This window comes from Phascolarctos cinereus, unplaced genomic scaffold (assembly GCF_003287225.1).
Source record: "Phascolarctos cinereus isolate Bilbo 61053 unplaced genomic scaffold, phaCin_HiC Scaffold_4;HRSCAF=312, whole genome shotgun sequence".
Taxonomy (NCBI): domain Eukaryota; kingdom Metazoa; phylum Chordata; class Mammalia; order Diprotodontia; family Phascolarctidae; genus Phascolarctos; species Phascolarctos cinereus.
The window spans coordinates 350615388-350638278 of record NW_027555847.1 but is presented as its reverse complement, the minus strand read 5'-3'; the positions used below and the strand labels follow the sequence as shown (position 1 = coordinate 350638278).

Here is a 22891-nt window from a genome sequence, read left to right as displayed (position 1 = left end):
TCAGTGGGATGGGTTTTTTTTCTTCTTCACCACAACTGGATTCTGATTTCATGCAAAGATATTTTTGGGTTCTCTTCTGGATGACGTGCTGGACATCACTCAGTGTGACCCAGGCTTTCTTGTGGAAGGTGGTCTTCACATAGGAGGTGGCAGGCTTCCCTATGACTATTCCTTCATTTCACAATATTCTTGCCATCAGCTGCTAGCTCAATATACACAGTCTTCCAGTAGGCCTCCCCACTGTAATGAAATGAGTTCTGGGCCTTAAGGTTGTGGATTCAGTGCTTTACATCTGCTTATTGTTCTTGATGAGGAAGCAGGAACAACTGGTCATAATCATCATAGCAGATGCACCAAAATGTCCTTTGGAGTTTAATCCACACAAGGGGATGGGTGGGAAGGAAGGTTGCATGTGAACATGCAAAGGTATGTAGGAAATATAGCACGGTTCCCTATAGTTCCCTATTTATGCCTGACTTGTGACATGTAGTTGTAGTTATTGATTATGAAGAAATCAGGAACTCTGGCTTCAGATCCTAGCTTATTCTCATGATATGGGGAAAGGACCTAGGAAAACTCCAGGTGTAGACAGAAGCTTCTATGGTTAACACTCTTTTGCTCAATGTACTGTTGACTGTTTATTATGGTGGCTAATTCCTTGCTTATAAGAGTAGGATGAGTGGGATCAAAGACAGGCCTGGGAAAGGAGAGCCTGCTGCAGCCATTCTGTTCTCTTGTCTCTCTGACCTTGAATTAGAATATCTGGTGACTAAGAATCCCTTTTTCTTCCTTTGGTATCCTTCACCCCCAAACTCTTGGCTTTTTGGTTTTATGGTTCAGAATGATCTGAAGTACATATCTGAATTTGTCAGATAAGGTATAGTTATTTACCCCTTGGTTACTCTGCCTCTCTCTATATAGTACAGCTTATGAAGATGACTAAGCATCCTTTGAAATATTGGAAGAAATTTTTCAAAGGAGAAACAAAGAACAAAAAGAATCTGAATAGGCAAAAGAGAATGTTGAACTTTCATGGGAGGATGGATAGTTGAAGAATGTGACATAGAAAAGGAAATGAAGTATACCTACCCTTTCCTAGCTACTTCCTCAATTCCACTTGAATTCATGAGTTGAGTCCTCAAGGAGTACTGTTACTCAGGTACTAGTCTTACACTTAGAGTATAATGGTGGTGAGGCACTGAGTAGGGTACATGTGTGGCAAAAGTAACTCACAATTTCTGGTACCACTAGGCCTGGAAGTCTTTTCTCCCTTTGTATACTCTTCACACACTTTCCTTTGGTTGTAATAGTTTTACTGGGGTGTAAGGTACGTTCAGGGAAGACTCTGGTTTGATGGCTGCTGAGCTTTTCAGGGCTGCTTTTCACCTTTGGTGTCTACCTGATTTCACCCAATTCTAACCTGTGGCTCCAAGAAGCTGTCACATGCACAGTGGCCACACCCCAGTAAAATTTCGGCAGACAGGCTAAACCAGGCTGAAGGCAAGTGTCTCAAACCTGTTAGTGAGTTAGGGGGAGGTCTATACCAAGCAGGTCATCTCACAGTGGGATTTGACAGCCCCCTAGGAGTCTGAGCCTTTCTAAAGGACTACACTGCTAATCTCCTAGTGTGAGGAAGGGGTTAAAAAAGGTGCCCTAAAAGTTATCTTCTTCACCCAATCCTGGCCTGCTTACTGTGGCAGGTGGGGATACCACCCTATAGTCAAAACACAAAAAAAGATATGAAAGTTTTTGCAAGGATGATTCCACTGACCATTAGTACATGGAATGTATACAAGCTTATGGACAACATGAAATCCAGTAGCCTCAAAAGACGAACAGTTCTTGCTGCAAGAAAACTCAGCAGGTATTGTATCCAAATAGCAGCCCTGAATGAAATAAGGGTGGCAAATGAAGACCAGCTTAACAAAGCCACAGCTAAATACACATTTTTGGGGAATAGCTGCAGTGAAGGAGAATGTTGTGAAGTTGGTATGAGTTTCGCAATCAAGACTAAGCTATTCAATAAGCTTGTATGCCTAACAAAAGGACTCATGACAATGCAATTGCCACTTACAGGAGAGGTCCATGCCACCACCACCAGTGCATATGCTCCCACCATGATGAGCCCTGATGTGCTCAAAGAAAAAATTTGTGAAAAATTGGAGACCCTCACCCTCAAAGTGCTGAAAGAGGACAAGTTTGCAATTCTGGGTGACTTTGATGCCAGAATAGGCACAGACCATCAGACATGGCAGGAAGTCCTTGGGAGGAATGGAGTCAGAAATAGCAATAGCAACAGTCACTTACTATTGAAGACTTGTGCATCTCATGACCCTTCTCATCACTAACACTGTCTTCCATTTACCTAAAGCTTCCTTGGGCCTTCTGCCTTGGCAGTTTCGTATATAATTTTTATCTGGCTACCTCTCATCTCAATCACAGTTGTGTGTATGAGGACCATATTCAATTATAGTTTGCTTTTTTATAGACTATAGACAGATAAGGGTCAAATGCCACAATTTTTTCCTGAACTTCTACTAGACCAGGGTGGACAACGTTTGTGGCCTTAGAGCAATTCATTAGTGGCTTGCTAATACTTCCTATTATATGCACCTCTTCCATTTCTCTTTCTGTCTTTTCTCTTTTGTCCTTTTTCCTCCTCTCTTCTCCTCCCCTCCCCTTTCTTCCTCTCTTTCCTTCTGTATAATTCTTGTCTATATCTTTCTGTAAATCTTCATGGTTGCAGAATCAGATGGGAATTCAGAGGCCACTTAGTGTACCCTGTACCTGATTGAGAATGCTCTCTGTAGCATCCCCGACTGGGGGTCATCTAGCTTTCTCCTGTGAACCTCTAACGAAGGGGAACTCACTACCCCCCTATTATATCTTTATGCAAATAAAGGCAGATCTAAATAATTAGAGAAATATTAATTGCTCATGGTAGGCCAAGCCATTATGTTAAAAATGGTAATCCCACCTAAATTATTTTACTTTTTCAGTGCCATACTAATCAAACTACCAAAGAACTACTTTACATAGCTATAAAAATAATAAAGTTTATCTGGAAGAATAAAAGATCAAGAATATCAAAGAAACTGGTGAAAAAAAATGGGATCGAAAAGGGCATAGCAGTACCTGATAGCAAACTATACTCCAAAGCAGTAATCATTAAAACTATTTTGTACTGGTTAAAAAAATAGAAAGGTTAATCAGTGGAACAGGTTAGGTATGCAGCATACAGAAGCAAATGAACCCAGAGGCCTAGAGATTAATAAGCCCAAAGAAGTACTGGGTACTGGGTATGAACTCATTATATAACAAAAACTTTTGGGAAAACTGAGAAGTTTGGCAGAAAATGGGTATAAATATCATTTGAACAATATACCAAGATAAGCTCCAAATAGATATATAACTTGAGATATAAAGGGTGACATCATAGGCAAATTAATGGAGCATGCAAGAAATTACTTGTCAGATTTATGGGGATAGCAGAAGAGCTCATCATCAACAAGAGTTGGTTCACAGGAGGCAAAATTGACAATTTTGATTACCTAAAATTAAAAACTTTTTGCACCAATCAAAAACAATGCAGCGAAAATTAGAAGAAAAGCAGGAAACTGGGAAAAACATTGACAGAAAGTTTATCTGAAAAAGGTCTCATTTCTAAGATATTTAGGAAACTGAGTAAAAGTTATAAGAATAAGAGCCATTTCGTAGCTGAAGAATGGTCAAAGATACGAATAGGCAATTTACAGAGAAAAAATCCAAGCTATAATTTAGCTATATGAAAAAATTATCTAAGTTACTTATGATTAGAGACATGCACATTTTAAAAAATTCTGAGAGATAACCTCACACATATCAAATTATCTATGATGACAAAAAAAGAACAACACTAATGCTGGAGAGCAAATGGGAAAACAGATACACTAATGCATTATTGGTGGAGCTGTGAACTAGTAAAACCATTCCGGAAAGCAGTACTAAGTCTATACTTCAAAAAGATTAAATGAGAAGAAAAAGGACCCATATGTATGTGTGTGTGTGTGTGTGTGTGTGTGTGTGTGTGTGTATGAAACATTTATAGCAGCTTTTTTTTTTGTAGTGACAAAGACTTGGAAACTAAGGGATGCCTATCAGTTGGGAAATGGTTGAATAAGTTATTGTATATGAATATGATGGAATACTATTATGCTATAAGAAATGATGAAGATAATGGTTTTCAAAGAAACCTGGGAATAATTGTACAAATTGTTACCAAGCAAAGTGAGTAGAACGAGGAGAACAATCTATATAGTATCAATAATATTGTAAAGATAATCATTTCTGAAAGACATAGAAACTCTGACTCTTTTTTTCCCCTTTTCTATTCTTTTTGCTAGGCAATGGGGTTAAGTGACTTGCCCAGGGTCACACAGCTAGTAAGTGTTATGTGTCTGAGGCCACATTTGAACTCAGGTCCTTCTGAATCCAGGACCAGTGCTCTATCTACTGCGCCACCTAGCTGTCCCCAGAAACTCTGATTAACACAATGACCAACCATAATTCCAAAGGATTCATGATGAAACATGCTACCCACCTCCAGATAGAGAGCTGATTGACTCACAATGAAGATTGAAGAATATTTTCTTCCTTCTCTTTCTTTCTTTCTTTCTTTCTTTCTTTCTTTCTTTCTTTCTTTCTTTCTTTCTTTCTTTCTTGACATAGCTAATGTAGGAATTTGTTTTGCATGACTATTCATATTTGTAATGAATAGCTTTTTCTTTTCGGCCTTTTCAATGGATGGTAGAGGAGGAAAAGAAAGGGAAAGAATTTGGAACTAAAAATAAAATAAAATTGAATTATTGCAAAAGAAAGAACAATACAAAGACCAACCATGATTCCAGAGGACAGATGATAAAGAACACTACTCAACTCTTGACAGAAAGATAATGGGCAAAATATTCCAACTAAGACACATATTTCAAGATATGATCAATGTGGGAATTTGTTTTGCTTGACTATCCATAAAGATATTTCTATACCAGGGATAGGGACAGGAGGTGGGAGGGAAAGAGAATAAATGCCTATTAATTGAAAATAATAAAATTCAATTAAAATATCGTTCTTATTCAGATGACAAAAGTCTGTGAATTCAGTCTTGGTCTCTCTTCTGAGCTCTATTCTCTTTCCTGAGCTCCAATCTCAAATCACTGCTCTTAGTTCTTTAACTTCTGAAAGGAAAGGAAGAAGGTGCATTTCTTATCTCTTCCTTTGCCCCAAATCATGGGCATTGTAATCAGACAGCATTCTTTTTTTTCATTTTTTTTTTTTGAGATTAGCTTTCTCTGTCTCACCGAGTTAGGCTCAAAGTACAGTGGCCACTCATGGTCCCAATCCTACTTCTGACTGGCATGGAAATCTGACCTATTCCATTTCTACCTTGGGATGTTTAACCTCTGTTTAGGCAGCATATATATGGGTTTTCAGTAGCATGTCAGCTGGAAAGGCCTTATGGTCTTTTTTATTTAGGAGCAAAAGCAGATAGTAATATATCTTCTTTAATGTCATTCCCACTGAAAAAATCTAATTTGTTTCTTATCTTGAATCATTTGACAGTGCCATGGACTTTGGTGTCCAGAACTTGGGTCTTTGGTAGCTATGCATGCTGGAGGTACAGTGTAGGGTGTGAGAATGTGGTGTGACTGCAGGACAAGCAGAAGGATCTTTGGAAGAGGAGGTCGAAACTAATGGGGATTACTGAGTGGAAATAAATAGTGGAAGGGAAGAGGAGTGGACTCCTAGTACAAAACTTCACATTCAACATGATTTTCCCAGACAGCTTGCCCTAATTAGCTTTGGGGTCTTGTAATTGTTTTTCTAAAGATGTTGTGAGTTGCCTGGCAGCCATGATACTTGACTAGTCTCTGCATAATGATTTGTTTCCTTTGTATTTTGTAGAGAAAGAAACCCGTATTTGCATCTTCATCCTACCTCCTGTCCCGTATAGTGTTTAATAGCAAACTCTGGTGTTATTAATACCTTTTAAACCCTTCCCCCAACAGTTGTGCCATTTAGCAGCTTTTATCCATGGGAAGGGAGAGGAGACTCAACCCTTGGCTTACATGACATCTCCTCCCTTGGAAAGCACTTAAGGCACTGGGAACGCTTGCTGTCCTTCCTGATCGACAAATACCATTTCTCAGAATAACAGTTCCAGGCAGCCCCAGCTGGCTACAGCCAAGACTTGTTTAAAGGATAAGATGTATCTGGCTTCAAGACATGGGATCAGTGCAAGGGCAGATTGTTTGTGTCTCTGAAGAATCCAGATAGGTTAAGAGTTAAAGTCCTCAGGATCATTCACTTTATATGTGAGTGAGTGCTAAGTAAAACAACAGCCAGGCAGAGACAGTGAAGGAGGCAGACTGACTGACTCTTCCCAGCTCTTGAATAGCCCCAATTTGACTCTCCCAGGAGGTAAATTTCATCCCTTCTCTGCAGAAACTGTGAATTTTTTTTCCAAACATGAAGGTAAGATATGTATACCTTTAATTTGTCAATGAAATCATCCCTAAAGGGAAACTATTCAGTTAAAAGAACAGGAAAGGCATACCTGTTCAGCTATAGGTTGGGCTTGATGACTTCTGGAGTCATTTCCAACTCTAAGAATCTATGAAGAGAGAGAGGAAGGAAATATGGGTTGGTAACCACTAAGAGTGCTTTAGAAGTCATAAGTTCTTTGAAAGACTTAAGAACTCTGATCAAGACACTGACTCACAAATATTCCAGAGGATTGATGAAGAAATAAGCAACCTACCTACTGCCCAAGTGGTGAGGGACACATGATGCAGAATGAGCATGATTAGTGCAGGAATTGCTTGTCTATGTATATTTATTACAGGGACTTTTTCTTTCTTTTTTCTTCTTCCTATGAGGGGATACAGGACAGAAAATAGAATAGAAATAAAGTATAACAAAAGAAAAAAAGAAGGAAAAGAGGGTCATTGGCATCTTTTTAGAAATAAGAAAATAGAAGAAAGGCAAGAGAGAATCACAGAATAGTAGGACAGCTTTGAAAGTTACACGTTGAATTTATTTGTATAAATATGTATTTAAAAGAAAATATAGCTATATGAAGCTATATAATGATCCACGGTTTTATGGGAATCCTCTTCTTCTGTTATACTGTGCATATAGAAATGCTAATTTTATTTGATGTTTAAGTTTGGAATAAAAAAAAGCCCACTATTGATTCTGAACTCAACTTATTTAAATAGATAAATTTAAATATCTCCCTGAAGAGAATTCTCTATAAACTATAATCTCCTTGAGTACAGAGACCATTTTTTAAATATTTCTAGTACCTAGCAGTTTGGGGCACCTAGTAGTCTGATAATGGTTGTTGATTGATTGGATGAGTGAGTCAATGAATCCTAGTCTGGAACATGATAGGAACTGAAATTGGAGACAATATTTAGAAAACTGAAATGAATCAGACTTAGACTTATACTTCGAAGATTTCCTCCTTGTAGGTATTCCCTTGTCAATGCAGAATTTGATTATTTCCATGCCTACAATAGAAAGTGTTATGAATTACTATGGCCAATATCTATCTATCTATCTATCTATCTATCTATCTATCTATCTATCTATCTATCTATCTATCTATCTGTCTTTATTATGTGATATATAATAAATATGTGTATAATATATATGTGATATATATGCACACATATATGTATATACTTCACGTGCTGGCCAGCCCTCTGGTGATAAGCCTCTCTGACGTGATCAAGTTGGTCCTTAGATAGTAGTCTTACAACATCTCCTTGGGTCTCTTCAGCCAGAGGTAGATAGGCAAGTAACAAAAACTTATTAATTGTTTACTGTGTGCTGTACTAGATGATGGGAATACAAATGCAGTACAAACAGAAAGAAATCCAGTCTCTGTCCTCAAGGAGTTTACACTTTAGGGAAGTGAGAGAACATATGTTGTTGACAGTTGTTGTTTAATCATTTCAGTCATGTCTGACTCTTCGTGACCCCATTTGGAGTTTTCTTGGCAAAGATACTAGAGTGGTTTGCCATTTCCTTCCCCAGCTCACTTTACAGATAAGGAAACTGAGGCAAACAGGGTTAAGTGACTTGCCCAGGATCATGCAGCTAGCAAGTATCTGAGGCCAAATTTAAACTCAGGAAGATAGTTTTCCTGACTTAAGGCCTGGCATTCTATGCACTATGGCACCACCTAGCCGGCTCCAAGAGAATACATAAAAATGAGCTAAAAAGCTGAGATGGGGGCAAAGAAAAGGTACAGCTGGGATGTGGCCAGGAAGTCCTGAGATTCAGAAGCACAGTTGGGAGGGGAATGAAACATGGCTGCCCTGAATCTGTCCCCAAAATGGAGACCTCAAAAGGAACTCATGAGTGGGGTCAAAAGGCCAACATGACGTGTTCCAGAGTGAGAAGATTCTAAGCCCTGAGAGAGCTTGGGCTTTGCTGGCATACTTTTCAGAGCTCTGCCATGACAATTTTGGAATGGAGGTTTTAGCTTTTGGGGAAGTTTCAACTGGTTACTGCAAATTAATGAAATATAAAGTAACATGAAACTCTTTTCTGTTTTTCTTTTCCAGGTGTTAATGTTCATTTTAGTGGTGTTGATGGAAAATTTTCAAGTTTTTTCCAGGTGAGAATAGGGAAAGAGGGTAATATATATGTGTATATATATGCATATACATATGTGTCTGTGTGTGCATATGCATGTGTGTGTGTATATATATATATATATATATATATACATATATATATATATATATATGTATATATATATAATTTACTAGTTCCACAAGAAAAAGTACTGATTACACAAATATACTGAGGATTGACCCTTGCCAGGGCCCATCCCCACCTCATTAATTTTACATTATCCAGGAAGTCATGGGTCCTGGTTCCATTATTTACTTGATGAGAGCACGAAGGTAAGCACTTTCTTTTAGTATCTTTAGTCTATTTAACAATACCCCTCTGATGATCTCTTATGACTATATTGCTCATAGTAAGACTTGAAAGGCTATTGTGTAAAAGATGGAATTAATATAATTATTTATGTGCATAGGCTTAATTTTGGATAACTTTGTGACTTTTCTCTATGGTAGATTTTAAGTCTCAGATTGGCTTTTTCTCATTACCTAGCAAGCCCCTAACCTGTCTCATTTCCTTGCTACTACCTGTGTTAACTAGGACAAGTCACTCTATCTCTGTTTAAATTGTAGAGCTTTAAGGGATCTAAGTCAGAGGTGTCAAGTACTAGCATGCAGTATGCATTGGGCAACACTCCCAAGTGTGTGTGGGAGAACTAGTTTAAAATGTAATTGGGAAATAGCTAACAAAATAGATAATAATACAATAGAACATAGATGTGTTGATATGTAGTTTTCAAAGTTAATATATAGCTTACAGGGACTTCTTATATACAGTTTAGTGGAGTCTTTTTCTAATTAAATAGCACCACAGGTTTAATTAATCATCCAGTTCATCTTTCTCATTTAAAAGTAGCCCTGGCTTTGGCCATACATGGAAGGGGCAGAGAGACAAAAAGGGGAGAAACTGGTCTACTGCACCTTCAGCTACACAGATTTCCAAGTTCCTCCCAAGTTCCCTGATCTGGGAAGCAGGCTGGTAGGAAGATCTTGTAATAGCTATCCCTGGTGGCTCTTCTTCAGCATCTCCCATATGACTTCCTTCTTCTTTCCATCAACCTACTTGCCATGTCAAGATCAAGAGCAAAAGCTGAGAATCCATAAGATCAGTTCCCTCCCCAATTCTCTCTGCCTCTTCTGACTTTGGCCAAATCTGAGGTTGTGTCCAAATGAGAAAACTGAACATGCCCTAGATCACAGAGGGCAGTCACCTTGTATATTCCAATTAACTTTATTGCTACAAGTGAAGATTCTGAACCCTGAAATTAATCACATGTTATAGGACCCCTTTCCAATACTTTTATATATCTTAAAAGGAAGATCTAGGGTAGTCTTGAAGAAGCAAAGAATGAAGGGAAATGATACAAAAGAGTATTAGATGTCCTGAGAGGTGCATATGAAGAAGAAAGAAGGAATTACTTGAGTGTCCAGGTTCTAGAGCCCCATTGCTCTTACCAGGGGATTTGGTTGATTGTTCAGGGATGAGGGAACATAGGATCACCCCTTTTTCTTTTCTCTCATTCTCACTTTGGCTCTAACTAATCATTATTTGAGGAGGTAGAAAAGCCAAAGCTTTCGACTCAGGGCAGTCAATCATAATAATTTATCTGTTCCCAACCCTGGTCTATGGTTCTGACTGGTCAGTCGAGTTATAGATGGATCATATACAGAGGGGATTAGGATTACTTCACTTGAATTTAATTCATGTCAAATGTTAATGTTAAATTAATTAGGTATGTTGAATACCTACTATATTCAAAACATTGTGCCAGGAACTGGTGATCTAAAGATAGATGCCATACTTGTCCTCAGGAAACTTAAATTTATGCAACATTAGTGGGGGGAAAAAACAACACACCTCAAAGAAGATTCGCATTAAAGTGCTTTTGCCAACTCCAATGGTGTTTTCTTAATCCTCATTTTTCTTTGAGCATTTAACAATATTGGTCACCTTCTCCTCCTGTGTATTCTTTTCTTACTAGGTTTTCAAGACATTACTCTCTCCTGGTCTTCCTCCTATCTGCTCCTTTATCTTTTGCTGGATCTTCACCCAGATCATTCCCACTAATTTCATCAGCTTACCTGACTGAATGATCATCTCTATGTAGATGATTACCAGATCTATCTGTCTGTCTATCTATCTATCTATCTATCTATCTATCTATCTATCTATCTATCTATCTATCTATCTATCTATTTCCATACATATACATATACACATATCTACATATACAAGTATACATACATACATATACACACACACACATATATAGTACTAATCTCTCTCCTAAGATCAAGTCCTGAATCACTAATTTCCTTTTGGGCATCTCAAACCAGATGACTTTGTGGTATCTCAACCTCATAAGTGAATGCTATACATACATAGGGGGGTAAATATTTTAACAAAGATAAAAATACTTAATAAATGTATTAATCTGGCTACTATAATTTTCAAAATCTGTCCATAAGTAGATATGAACTATAAAAATGGTCATAGTAACTTTTCTAGTCTTTGTACATTTTTTTCATGAACAGGTAGAACATTTCAAAAAGCATTCCTTTTCTTGTCACAACCTTTCCTTATCACAACCATTCCTCTCTCCCTCAATTCTTCAGCCTTGTCCAGTTAATTCAGGGAATTATTAGATCTTCTTGTCTCTGTAACTTCTATATTCTAGAGGTATCTCAGACAATCTAGCCATTATTTTTCCCTGAAAGTTTTGCATGCCCTGAACCAGGGTATGTCTGAACTAGGAATCAAGATACTTGGGTTAAGTCTTAGCTCTGTCCCTAATTAGCTCTGTGATATTGGTGAAGTCATTCATTCACTTTATGCTTCAGTTTGCTCATCTGTAGAAAGGGATTGGACCAGAAGACATCAAAGTTTCCATTTAACTCTGAGTGTCTATGCCTAGGTTCTATGTTAATTAAGAATGCTCAGGTTTTTGACAATTTTTTCCTTTCCATTAATATTGTAATCGATGATTGCATATGTGGCAGTCCTTTCCAAGTGGTTAATTGCCTTTGGCATCCCTATGGTTCCTGGTCAGAATGTGATGGCTGCACAAAGACTCAGGTAGGACTTCATCATGTTTTTATTTATGCATGTGCTGAATGTCACTTGTGAAAATTAGGTCAAGCAGTATCAACTTTTTAATCCTTTGTGTGTTTTTACTTTCCTGAGAGTAGTGGCTTTTTTTTTTTTTATTCATGAACAAAAGCAGATGTACATTTTGAAGGCGGAGGAGAACCAAGTGATCATTGTGATAACTAGTTCAGGGAAACTGGGGTGTGTTCCTTTTACATATTTGTTGTAAGGGCTTCTTAAGATGGATATTAGAGGGGGCCAATATGCAAAGGGGGATCATGGAGCCCCTTTACAATTATTGGTAATATTAAGGAATAGAGAGATCATGAAAAATTTAAATTAACGATTGACCAATTTGAACTTCTTGTATTTTTTCTGTTTTACTTTGTAATGTAGAGGTGCTGGTTTTTTTTTGTCAATAATGAAATAACCAAAAGGCCAACAGTGAAGCAAAGGGCATGAGTTTTCACAAACTGGATAATCGATGCCTAAGTAATTTAGAATTGATTGTACCAACTATCTTCCCTGTTTCCTTGCTCTCATTGAACTGGAAAAGGAATTTAATATACATGTAGATGAGAAAGGGGAGCTCTGGGAATTAATTCCAGACTTTTTAATCAGCTCTTGGGTCAGTGGCTAGAAATAATATTGAGAAATGTATTATATCATCATGTAAATTCCCATAGTGAGAGGAAGCCTGGCTTAAGAATGTTGTCGGGATGTTAATATTGGAGTCTACTTTGAGATTGAAGAATGCTTTTCAAGACTGTTAAGTTTTTTTATTTTGTTTTTAAAGACACTACCATTAACATTATGCTTATAATCACTATCATGATAATCATGATCATCATTTATTTACTCAACACCTATGTAACTGTGTTGTACAAAGAGCAAGAAAAATGGCTTGAGAGTCTGACTTTTAGAAGCACAGAACTGAAGACACAGACAGGAGAGAGTTGGATAAGATAACCAGTGAGGTCTCTCCCAATGTTAAAATTCAATGATTCTTTGACTGAAGGCAAGCAAATGAAATACTGAGACACATGGGACACTGAAAATAAAATAAAAAACACATTTAAATATTTATAGTCACAAAAAAGATTGAGGAGGAAACCAAAATCAGGACCTAGAGGGCTTATTGGATGTCAAAAATGATTTCTTTTGACATTCAGTCAGTCAACAAGTATTTATTAAACATTTATTATATGTCAGGGACTGTACTCATCAATGGGGGAGAAAGGCAGGAACTCCTGCCTTTAAGGATCTCACAGTCTAATGGGGGAGAAAACATACAAACAGCTATGTACAAACAAAATATAGCCAGGATAAATTGAAGATAATCAACAGAGGAATGGCATTAGCGTTGAGGGGGATGGGAAAGGCTTCTCATAGAAGGTGAGACTTTAACTGAGACTTAAAAAGCCAGAGGACATGGAGTGGAGGAGGGAGAATTCCAAACATGTGAGGGAAGAGGTGAGGAGAAGACAGCCAGTGAGATACATGGAGCTGGGAGATGTGGTGTCTTGTGTGAGTAACACAAGGAGGCTAGTGTCTCTGGATTGCAGTATATATTGTGTGAGAGTGGAGGGTGGAGTAATAAGGTATAAGAAGACTAGAAAGGCAGGAAGGGGCCAGGTTATAAAGGGCCTTGAATAAAAAGCAGAATTTTATAGTTGATACTGGAAATAATGGGGAGCTATTGGAGTTTTTTGAATAAGGGGTCAAGGAGGGTGACATAGCCATACTTGTGCTTTAGGAAGATTACTTTGGCAGGTTAGTGGAGTGGATTGTAGTGGTTAGAGACTACAGGAAGAAAGATTAACCATCAAGTTATTTCAATAGTCCAGGCATGAGGTGATAAGGACGTGCCCAGGGTGACAGCTGTGTGAACAAAGAAAAAGAAGTTGTGAAAGTAGAAATGAGAAGACTTGGCAACACATTGGATGTGTAAGATGAGGACTTAAAGATGATGATACTGAGATTTTGTGCATGGGTGATTGGGAAGATAGTGTTATTCTCTACAGTAATGGGAAAGTTAGAGAAAAGGGGAGGGCTTGGGGGAAAGTTTATGAGTTTAGTATTGGACATGTTGTGTTTAAGATGTCTATGGGACAATCATTTCCAGATGTTCAATGGGCAGTTGAAAATGTAAGACTGGAGATCAGGAGAGAGGTTAGGGCTGGATAAGTAGATCTGAGAAATATCAACATAGAGATGACAATTGAATCCATGGTAACTGATGAGAAGTGAAATAATATAGAAGAAGAAGAGAAAGGGGCCCAGGGCAGAGCCTTGTTGGACACTGATAGAGTGAATGGCCTGGATGAAGATTTGGTAAAGGAAATTGAGAAGTAGTGGCCCAACAGGGAGAAGGAGAGCTAGAGAGAGTGGAATTATGAAAACTTAGAAACAAGAGACTATAAAGGAGAAGAAGGTGATTGACAATGTCAGTGGCTGCACAGAGGTCAAGAAGGGTTAAGGAAAGGCCATTAGATTTGGCAATTAAGAGATCATTGATAATTCTAGAGAGAACAGCTTCAATTAAATGATAAAGTTAGAAGCCAGACTTCAGAAAGTTAAGATTAGAAAGAGAGGAAAGGAAGTGAAGACACGTATTATAGAAAGCCTTCTCAAAGAGTTAAGCCACAAAAGGACGAGAGATATAAGAAAATAGCTAGTAGACATGGGTGGAAATGAAAGCTTTTTGAGGATGGGGGAAACATGGGCATATTTGTAGGCAAGAATTAAGCAGCCAGTAGATGGGGAGATGTTGAAGATGAGTCAGAGAATGTGGATGATAGAGGTAGCAAACTGCTGGAGAAGATGGTATGGAATGGGATTTTCAGACAAGGAGAAGGGATACTTTTTCATGTGAGACAGAAATGAAGGAGGAAGTAGTGGTGGATGGCATCTCAGTGATGTGAGATGAGGAGGAGGTCTGTGAATGGCCTCATTTTTTTTCAATGGAATATGAGGCAAGTTTTTCAGCTTGATTCCCCAGGTGGGGAGAACAGTTATGAAAAAGTTTGTAAAAGCCACTGTGGTGAGTGGGATAGTGAATCTATTAGGGAGGTGTACAAGGATTTCCTTGAGCCAGTGAAGACCCAATTGAGATTATGTAACATAAATTTGTACTAGACCCAATCAGTTTCATGATTTTCTCCAGCTTTGTTTAGCAGCACATGAATAGGGGTAAAAGAAGAGGATGGTGGGAATAATTGAAGGCTGAGGTTTGACAGGGCAAGGATGACAATAGGAAAATGGTCAAGGGACTTGAAGGAAGGAAGGAAACAAACATTTATTAGGCACTGTGCTTTACAAATATTGTATCATTTGATCCTCACAACAACCCTGGGAGGAGATGTTATTATTATCCCTATTTTACAGCTGAGGAAACTGAGAAAGAGAGAGGTTAAGTAATTTGTGTGAGATCACATAATTAGTAAGTGTCTACTGCTGCATTTGAACTCTGGTCTTCCTGACTCCAGGCTCAGAGGAAGGCTGCACTGAAAGGAGAATGTAGAGTTGAACTTTTGTAATAAAGAAGAGAGAGCTAAAAAAAGTAAAAGGGAAGGGAAGAGGCAAGAATGAATTACAGTGAGGAAAGGAGATTCCTGAGAAAGAAACAAAGGAGAAATAGTGATAAAGGAGTGAGAAGGTGAGACAAGAAATAAGGTGAACCATTGCCCATGTGGGGTGGTAGACATTATATTTAAAAATCTCAAAAAAAGAAAAATTAATCCTTTCATATCACCAACTATGGTATTTCTTAAAGTTGGTGCTATAGTAGAAAAAAGACATTGGATTGTCTTTTCCCCTTGCCAGTCATGTACACGTTACTCAGTCTTGCCTTCCCATAGGTACCAAGATTTGAGATACTGATGCCCAGTACAAGGGCTGGTAAAGTATAAATTCATTCACCTGTGAAGTGAACTCTTGGTATTAGGAAGCTACTTCTTACTTGAAGAAGAATGGAATGGCCTCCTAGGAAGATGGATAGAGGGATTCTGAGGGAGCCATGATCTTCAATAATCCCCTCAAGAATAGCAATAGTAATACCAAAAAGCACAAATGGCTTTAAGAGGAAAAAAAAACTACTCAAAGAAATGAACAAATAAGAGTTCTGACACAATGAGGGCACATTATAGATCAGAAACAGAAGCAAAAAGACAACAAAAACCAGAAGAATATAACACTCTAAGAAACACCAGAAATGAAACCAGAATTTTCTCAGACATAATAAAATGGATGATAAATACTCCTTCCTTAAGAATTGTCTATATCAATGAAATTGTAGGGTCTATTCAATCACACTAAAAAAATTAGAGGAAGAAATAAAACTAGCAAAAACATCATGAAATTAAGATATCGTGAAGACAAGGTTATGAGGAAACCCAACATTTAAAAAAATCCATCAAAAGTAGCACAATGAAAACTGAATTATTTCAATGGGGGACAGAGTTAGAGGAAGTAGAAAGACATGTCCCCAAAGTTACCAGGTAGAAAAAGTTTTGGATTGACACAGTTAGGAATGAACTCAGAGTTTTTCTACATTCCTTATACCTTTGCCCAGGCTGGGTGCATTCCTGGCACCATGCCATGAGGGTATTCCTTTCTCATCTCCACTTCTTAGACTCTTTAGCTTCCTTTAGGGCTTAGATCAGTTATCACTTAACTTCACAAAGCCTTTCCTAGTTTTCTCAAGTGTAGGTGTTCTCTCCTCAAATTACTTGATTATTTGTGCAGATGTTAACTCTCCAAGAGACTGTAGGCTCTCTGAGGGCATGGACTGCTTCATAGCATAATGTAATTTACATGGTAGGTGGTTCGTAAATATCTGTGGAATTAAATTTAGAAATTATTGAGATTTCCACAGATTGTGAAGAATGAACATAAGAACTAAAATTATGTTTATTTGTGCATTTGTTATTACCTTCCACCATTTTGGGCCTCTGAGTTTGTGAAGTAACCTAGAACCAGCCTGGATTCCAAGGAAGCAGCTAGGTGGCACAGTGGATAAGTGTTGGGCCTAGAGGAAGACCTGAGTCAAAATCTAGGGTTAGACACTTACTGGATGTGAGACCCTGGGCAAGTCACTTAACCTCCCTTTGTCTCAGTTTCCTCAACTATAAAATGGGGATATAATAGCACCTACCTCACAGAGTTGTGGTGAGGATGAATGCGATAGTATTTATAAAGGTGCTGACCATAGTGCCTGGCATACACTCTTCCCATTCCTTTCCCCTTCTCTTAAGAAGGCAGTGTGGTACAGTGAAAAGAATACTGACTCTGGAGTCAGAGAACCTGGGTTTAGGTCTTACTGATGCTTACTGCCTATATTGCCTCAGAACAATCACTTTACCTGCCTCAGCATTCATTTCTTTCTCTGTAAAATGAGGGGGTTCGATTAGATAGGCTCTGAAGTCCCTTCCAGTTCTAGCCTTGTGAGCCTACAAGTTTGTCAAAAGGCTTCATTGAGCTTACAAAGTACCAGCTAACCTGCATGGGCTTGGGCCAGCCATTCACAGATAACTTAAGTATCCCTAGCATCTGAATACAGGACATTATTTACATGGTCACATTATGCTCCCTCTCTTGAATCCTCACGATGCTTAGAGGGATCACTCCTGTCTTGATCCTTCCCCAAATGTTTCTCCTGGATGTCTTACCTCAGTTGTTGTTACAGACACCTAGGTGGCACGTTGGATAGAGCACCAGACTTAGAGTTAGAAAGACCTGAGATCAAATTCTACCTCAGACACTTACCAGCTGTGTGGCCCTGGGCAAGTCACTCAAACTCTCTCAGTCTCAGCTCATCTGTAAAATGGAGATAATAATAACATCTACTTCACAGGGTCACAGTTTACTTGGCCATTGGGAAGAAAGGGGCATGAGCAACTTTTCTTTTTTCTTTGAAGCATTAGATCCTTGCTAGCCTGCCAACAAGGTTTAACTACTATTTTGCCCAATTATTATCAAGATTTAGATGAGAGGTTCTTGCTTTGGCTTGATAGGCCTACCTTTAATTTTAAAGTCCAATAATATTTTAGCATTTTACTGCTAACATATTTCCTATTCATACCACTGTTTTATCTTTTGTCTTTACAAATTTGTCTCTGCAGGCAGCTAGGAGGTGCAGTGGATAGAACACCAACCCTGAAGTCAGGAGGACCTGAGTTCAAATCCGACCTCAGACTAAACACTTGACACACTTGCTAGCTGTGTGACCTGTCACAATTGCCTAAAAATTAAAAAAAAATTTTATCTCAAGTAGCTTTAATTTTGTTTTTCACTTTATCTTTGGGTTATACTTTCTACCTTCACTATTGGGGCCATTTTTCCAACAGCACTTGCTTACATTGTGTCTCTGCATCACATTTTAGTAATTCTTGCAATATTTCAAACATTTTCATTATTATTATATCTGTTATGGTGATCTGTGATCAGTGATCTTTGATATTATTAATACAGTCGATTTGGGGTACACAAACTGTGCCCATATATATCAGAGAACTTAATAAAAGTTGCATGTGCTTATGCAAGTGCTTCACTGACTTGTATTCCAATCTATCTCCCTCTTCTTGGGCGTCCTTATTCCTTGAGACACAGCAATATTAAGACGAGGCCAATTAATATCCCTACAATGGCCTTTAAGTGTTTAAGTGAATGGGAGACTCAACTGATATGGCAAACTTCATTGTTGTCTTATTTTAAGAAATTGCCACAGATGCCCCAACCTTCAACAACCACTGCCCCGATTAGTCAGGGGCCATCAACACTGAGGCAAGACCATTCACCAGCAACAATACTATGACTTGCTACAGGCTCAGATGATGATTAACACTTTTTTAGCAGTAAAGTGTTTTAAAATTAAATTATGTACATTTTTAAAACATAATACTGTTGCATACTTAATAGACTACAGTATAGTGTAAACATAACTTTCATATGCACTGGGAAACAAAAAAAGAGTGACTATCTTTATTGTGATATTTGTTTTGTTCAGTGGTTTGGAACCAAACCCACAATCCTAGGATCTATGCCTGTATACTCATCTTCCTTTTCAACGCACATCTTATAAGATGCCATGCTTTCTTGGCCATTGTCTTAAGCCTAGCCTTTTTGTCTCATTCCACAGCTTATCCTACAGGGTTCGCTGGATGCATTCTGCTCTCGCTCCTGACACTGTAGTTAATGTGTGACCAAAAGTTCCCTTTGATCTATATGTCTAGGACAACAGGATTATTATTTTCAGTGCTTCCTTTTTTCAGATCGACAACAGCCCTTCGCTGACCTGTCTGCTTTGTCTGTATCTTGTTTGCACCTAGTTATTTACATATTGCTCTCCCTGTTGGATTGTAAAGTCCTGGGAGGTAGGGTCTGTTTTTGCCTTCTTTGTATCACCAGGGCCCGGCATAACACCTGTCACAAAGTAAGCACCTGATAAATGCCTGTTGACTGATTGATTGCTGGGCCAGTTGTATCTCCAACTGTATTTATTTCTTTTTTTTTAAACTGTATTTATTTCTTACATGTTTCAATCTCCAGAAAAAAGGAATATTGGGACATATTTTAAAAGCATCCTGTTCTTCTACTTTCAGATTCGAAGGCGGCACATAGCAGTTTATGGGCAATATGGTGGCCAGCCGTGTGTTGGGGCTACTTTTGAAACACAAGCGTGTGTGCCTACAAGGGGGTGCCCAGCAGAAGATGGCTGTGGAGAGCTTTTCAGGTGTTCCTCAGGTAACTTTTTTTGCCATGGTCTTTGAATGTGGATGGTAAATTTAAGAAGTCCCTAACATTGGAATGGGATTCCACCATTTCCTTTTGAAGGCCAAACACTAGTAGAATTTTGATTGACTTATTTCATACACCCTTATTTCTGAGAGCCCTGAAATCCGAAGTGATATACCTTGTAAGAAGTGGTGGCCCAGGGTAGAAATATAGAGGAACCTTTGGATATGGAGGAACTTCTGCTTCTAATGTCAGTGAGGCAAAGAGAGAGAAAACAGTGGTGCTGGCTGAGAACTTTTGAGGTGCCACCTGTAGTTTTCACCATTGCATCAGAACAATTTCATCAGTGACATGCTTACCTAGGAGCAGTGAGGTTTTAGAACACTCAGTCTCCTAACATTGGCTCATAGCACCATAGATTTAGAGCTGGTTGGGACCTTGGAGGCCATTTTGTCATCGAACCACAAAACATCAGGTTTGGAAGGCTAATCAGAGGCCACATAGTACAATCAATAACTGGACGCAGTTCCCTCTTTAAGAGAGGTTCTTAATCTTTTTGTGTCATGGAGCTGTTTTGCAGTTTGGTGAAGTCTATGGACCCCTTTGCAGAATCATGTTCTGTTGACTACATTCATAGTAGAAGGAAATGCTAAATTTTGGTTAGTGGTTAGTGAAAATAAAGATATATACAAATACACACATCTATCTGTCTTTATTTTCATATTTTATATATATATGTATATATATATGTGCGTGTATGTGTGTGTGTGTGTGTGTGTGTGTGTGTGTGTGTGTGTATGTATATATAAATTTTTTTTCTCATCTACGTTCACAAAATCCCTGAAATCTATCCATAGACCTTTTGGGAGACACAAAGACCTCAGTTTAAGAATCTCTGCTCTAGGGCAGCTAGGTGGCACAGTGGATAGAGCACCGGCCCTGAAGTCAAGAAGACCTGAGTTCAAATCCGGCCTCAGACCAAACGCTTGACACTTACTAGCTGTGTGACCCTGGGCAAGTCACTTAACCTCAATTGCCTAAAAAAAAATATTTAAAAAAAAGAATCTCTGCTCTATAACACAAATGAGAAATAGAATGGTATGGTGGCTAAAATGCTGGCCTGGAGTCGGGAATATTAAGGTTCTAGTTATTATGTCTGTACCTTAGCTGTGTGACTATTGACAAGTCACTTAGCCTCTCTGAGCCTTAGTTTCCCCATCTATAAAAGGAAAGGAGTCAGATTAAACGATGTCTAAGGTCTCTTCCAGGTCCAATGGTCCTGTGGTACTCATTACTCAGAGTTGATTTTCCAGCTTTTTCTTGGAGACTTCCAGTAAGGGGAAACCCATTATCTTCTGAGGAAGCCCATTCCACTTTTGGGCAGTTTTGTATGTTAGGGATGATTCTGTGTGTTCCTTACATCAAACTTGAAATAGTCTTCTGGCAGCTTTACTGTTCAGTTGTTTCAGTTGTGTCTGACTCTTCGTGACCCCATTTGTTTGTTTGTTTGTTTGTGTTTTGGCAAAGATAGTGGAGTGGGTTGCCATTTCCTTCTCCAGCTCATTTTACAGATGAGGAAACGGAGACAAACAAGGTCAAGTGACTTGCCCAGGGTCACACAGCTAGGAACTGTCTGAGGCTGGATTTGAACTCAGGAAGATGAGTCTTCTTGGTTCCAAGTCCAGTGCTCTATTCACCATGCCACTTAGCTGCTACCCATCCATTGGCTCTTAGTTATGACCTCTGTGAACAAACAGGCAAATCTAAACCCCTTTATCCCAGATGAAAGCACTTCAGATACTTGATGACGGTTGATTTAGAAATAGGTTGATAAGAAGCCTTTTAGTCCAGCCCCCTCACTTTACAAAGAGGAAGATAAGGCCCAGGAAGAAGGCTATGTGATTTGCCCAAAGTCATGTGGGCAATAAGTGTCAGAATTGGTATTCAAACCCAGGTCCACTGACTCCAAATCCAGCCTTCTTTCCACTGTGCCAGGCCTCTAGGAAAACAAACAAACAAAACTACATCAAGAGCCTGGAGTTCTGACCTCAGGTCTTGCCTCGGTTGTAACATGTAGCCCAGGGCTAATGAAATTCCTGTGTCATTAAGTTCTCTTCTGTAAAACAGGGATAATAAAGACTGTCAGCCTTCACTGTGACACTGGAGGGCCTTGCATTATATACACATTATACTGCCTGGGAAGTACATGTGTAAGGACATTTGAAATAATTCAGAAAATGGGGCGATTGATTTTTCATCTTCTATTCCCTTTGTTCCCTGCATTTAGGTCAGTGTCTTAGCAAATCATTGGTTTGTAATAGAGATCGAGATTGTGAAGATGGCAGCGATGAAGATCGATGTGAGCTCCCTGAAGGCAAACCTTTGTGTGATGTTGATAGACCTCCTCCTCACATAGAATATACTGGAGCAGGGTAAGATGCAGGGCCCTACCTTATGTCCATTGATTAGCATCAGTGGCTCCATTCTTGTATTAGTTACATGAGTCTAAGCTAATACTGTTCTCTTTTCTAGTCTTATCCATTTGCTCATAGACATTTAGTTATCACTTAAAGGAAAGGTATGTCAAACTTTTTCCTTTGTCCTTGTTGATTTGTATATATGATGGGAAGAACATAAACAAGAGAAGATTAGGAGAAAAGGAACACCCTTGATGAAAATGGGACAACAGACTGGAGAATCAAAGAAGACAAAACAGACAGACAGACACAAATACATACACAGAAAGAGAGAGGGAGAGAGAGCACAAGAACTGCAAGCGAAGAAGCCAATGTGTTGTGCCTCAGTGGTTGGAAAATGCTTCCTTCAGTCAAGATAGTATATTTTTTCTAAGGACACTTTAATTTTAAAAGAAAAGTTGGAAAAAAACTGCACTGAGCACCTTCAAGTTCATTTAATTGAACTCTTTCATTTTATAGGTGGGGAAGTTGTGGCCCAGAAAGTGAGGTGTGTTGCCCAAAGTCAACCTTCTAATGTAGCTTCAAGTTTTCCTATTCCATGGAAATTCTGAAGACCACTTATATCTTCCTATACTTATAATAAGCCATGAAAGCTTTGAAATGATCCATATGAAAATGATAGTTATCAATGATTCTCACAATGAGTTTTTTTTAAAACATAGTATACATGAAGGGCTAGGATGGACTCATTTTAGAAGTCAAATTGCCAAAATGTAATTAGTTTCCATTGATTTTAGGGAACCGTCCCTCCTTAAGAGCCACCTTAGCTCTGGTACGATGGAGAGTGGCTTATTGGTTGGTCTTTTAACTGGGCTAATTTTAGCTATAGATATAGCTGTAGACATAAACTGTTGCCATGGAAACCACTGTGCTGCAGCTGGTGTAGCAAATATGCCCTTAATCTGTTTTATTTT

The 22891-nt window shown here is 38.6% G+C and overlaps 1 protein-coding gene across 2 annotated transcripts in view; it reads left to right on the top strand.

The window, feature by feature from the left end:
* The first annotated feature begins 6189 nt into the window (after positions 1 to 6189).
* C7 (complement C7) overlaps positions 6190 to 22891 on the top strand; it is a 62957-nt gene continuing 46255 nt past the window's right edge. Inside the window, exons 1-6 of one of the 2 annotated variants that reach the window (XM_078153204.1) lie at positions 6372 to 6510; positions 8613 to 8665; positions 8911 to 8957; positions 11679 to 11754; positions 19368 to 19509; positions 21788 to 21932. In XM_078153204.1, the coding sequence (XP_078009330.1) occupies positions 8917 to 8957; positions 11679 to 11754; positions 19368 to 19509; positions 21788 to 21932 (404 nt within the window). In that variant the 5' untranslated portion in view covers positions 6372 to 6510; positions 8613 to 8665; positions 8911 to 8916. Of the gene's footprint in view, positions 6511 to 8612; positions 8666 to 8910; positions 8958 to 11678; positions 11755 to 19367; positions 19510 to 21787; positions 21933 to 22891 lie in introns of both variants that reach the window. The other variant, XM_020996285.2, reaches the window with a different exon arrangement.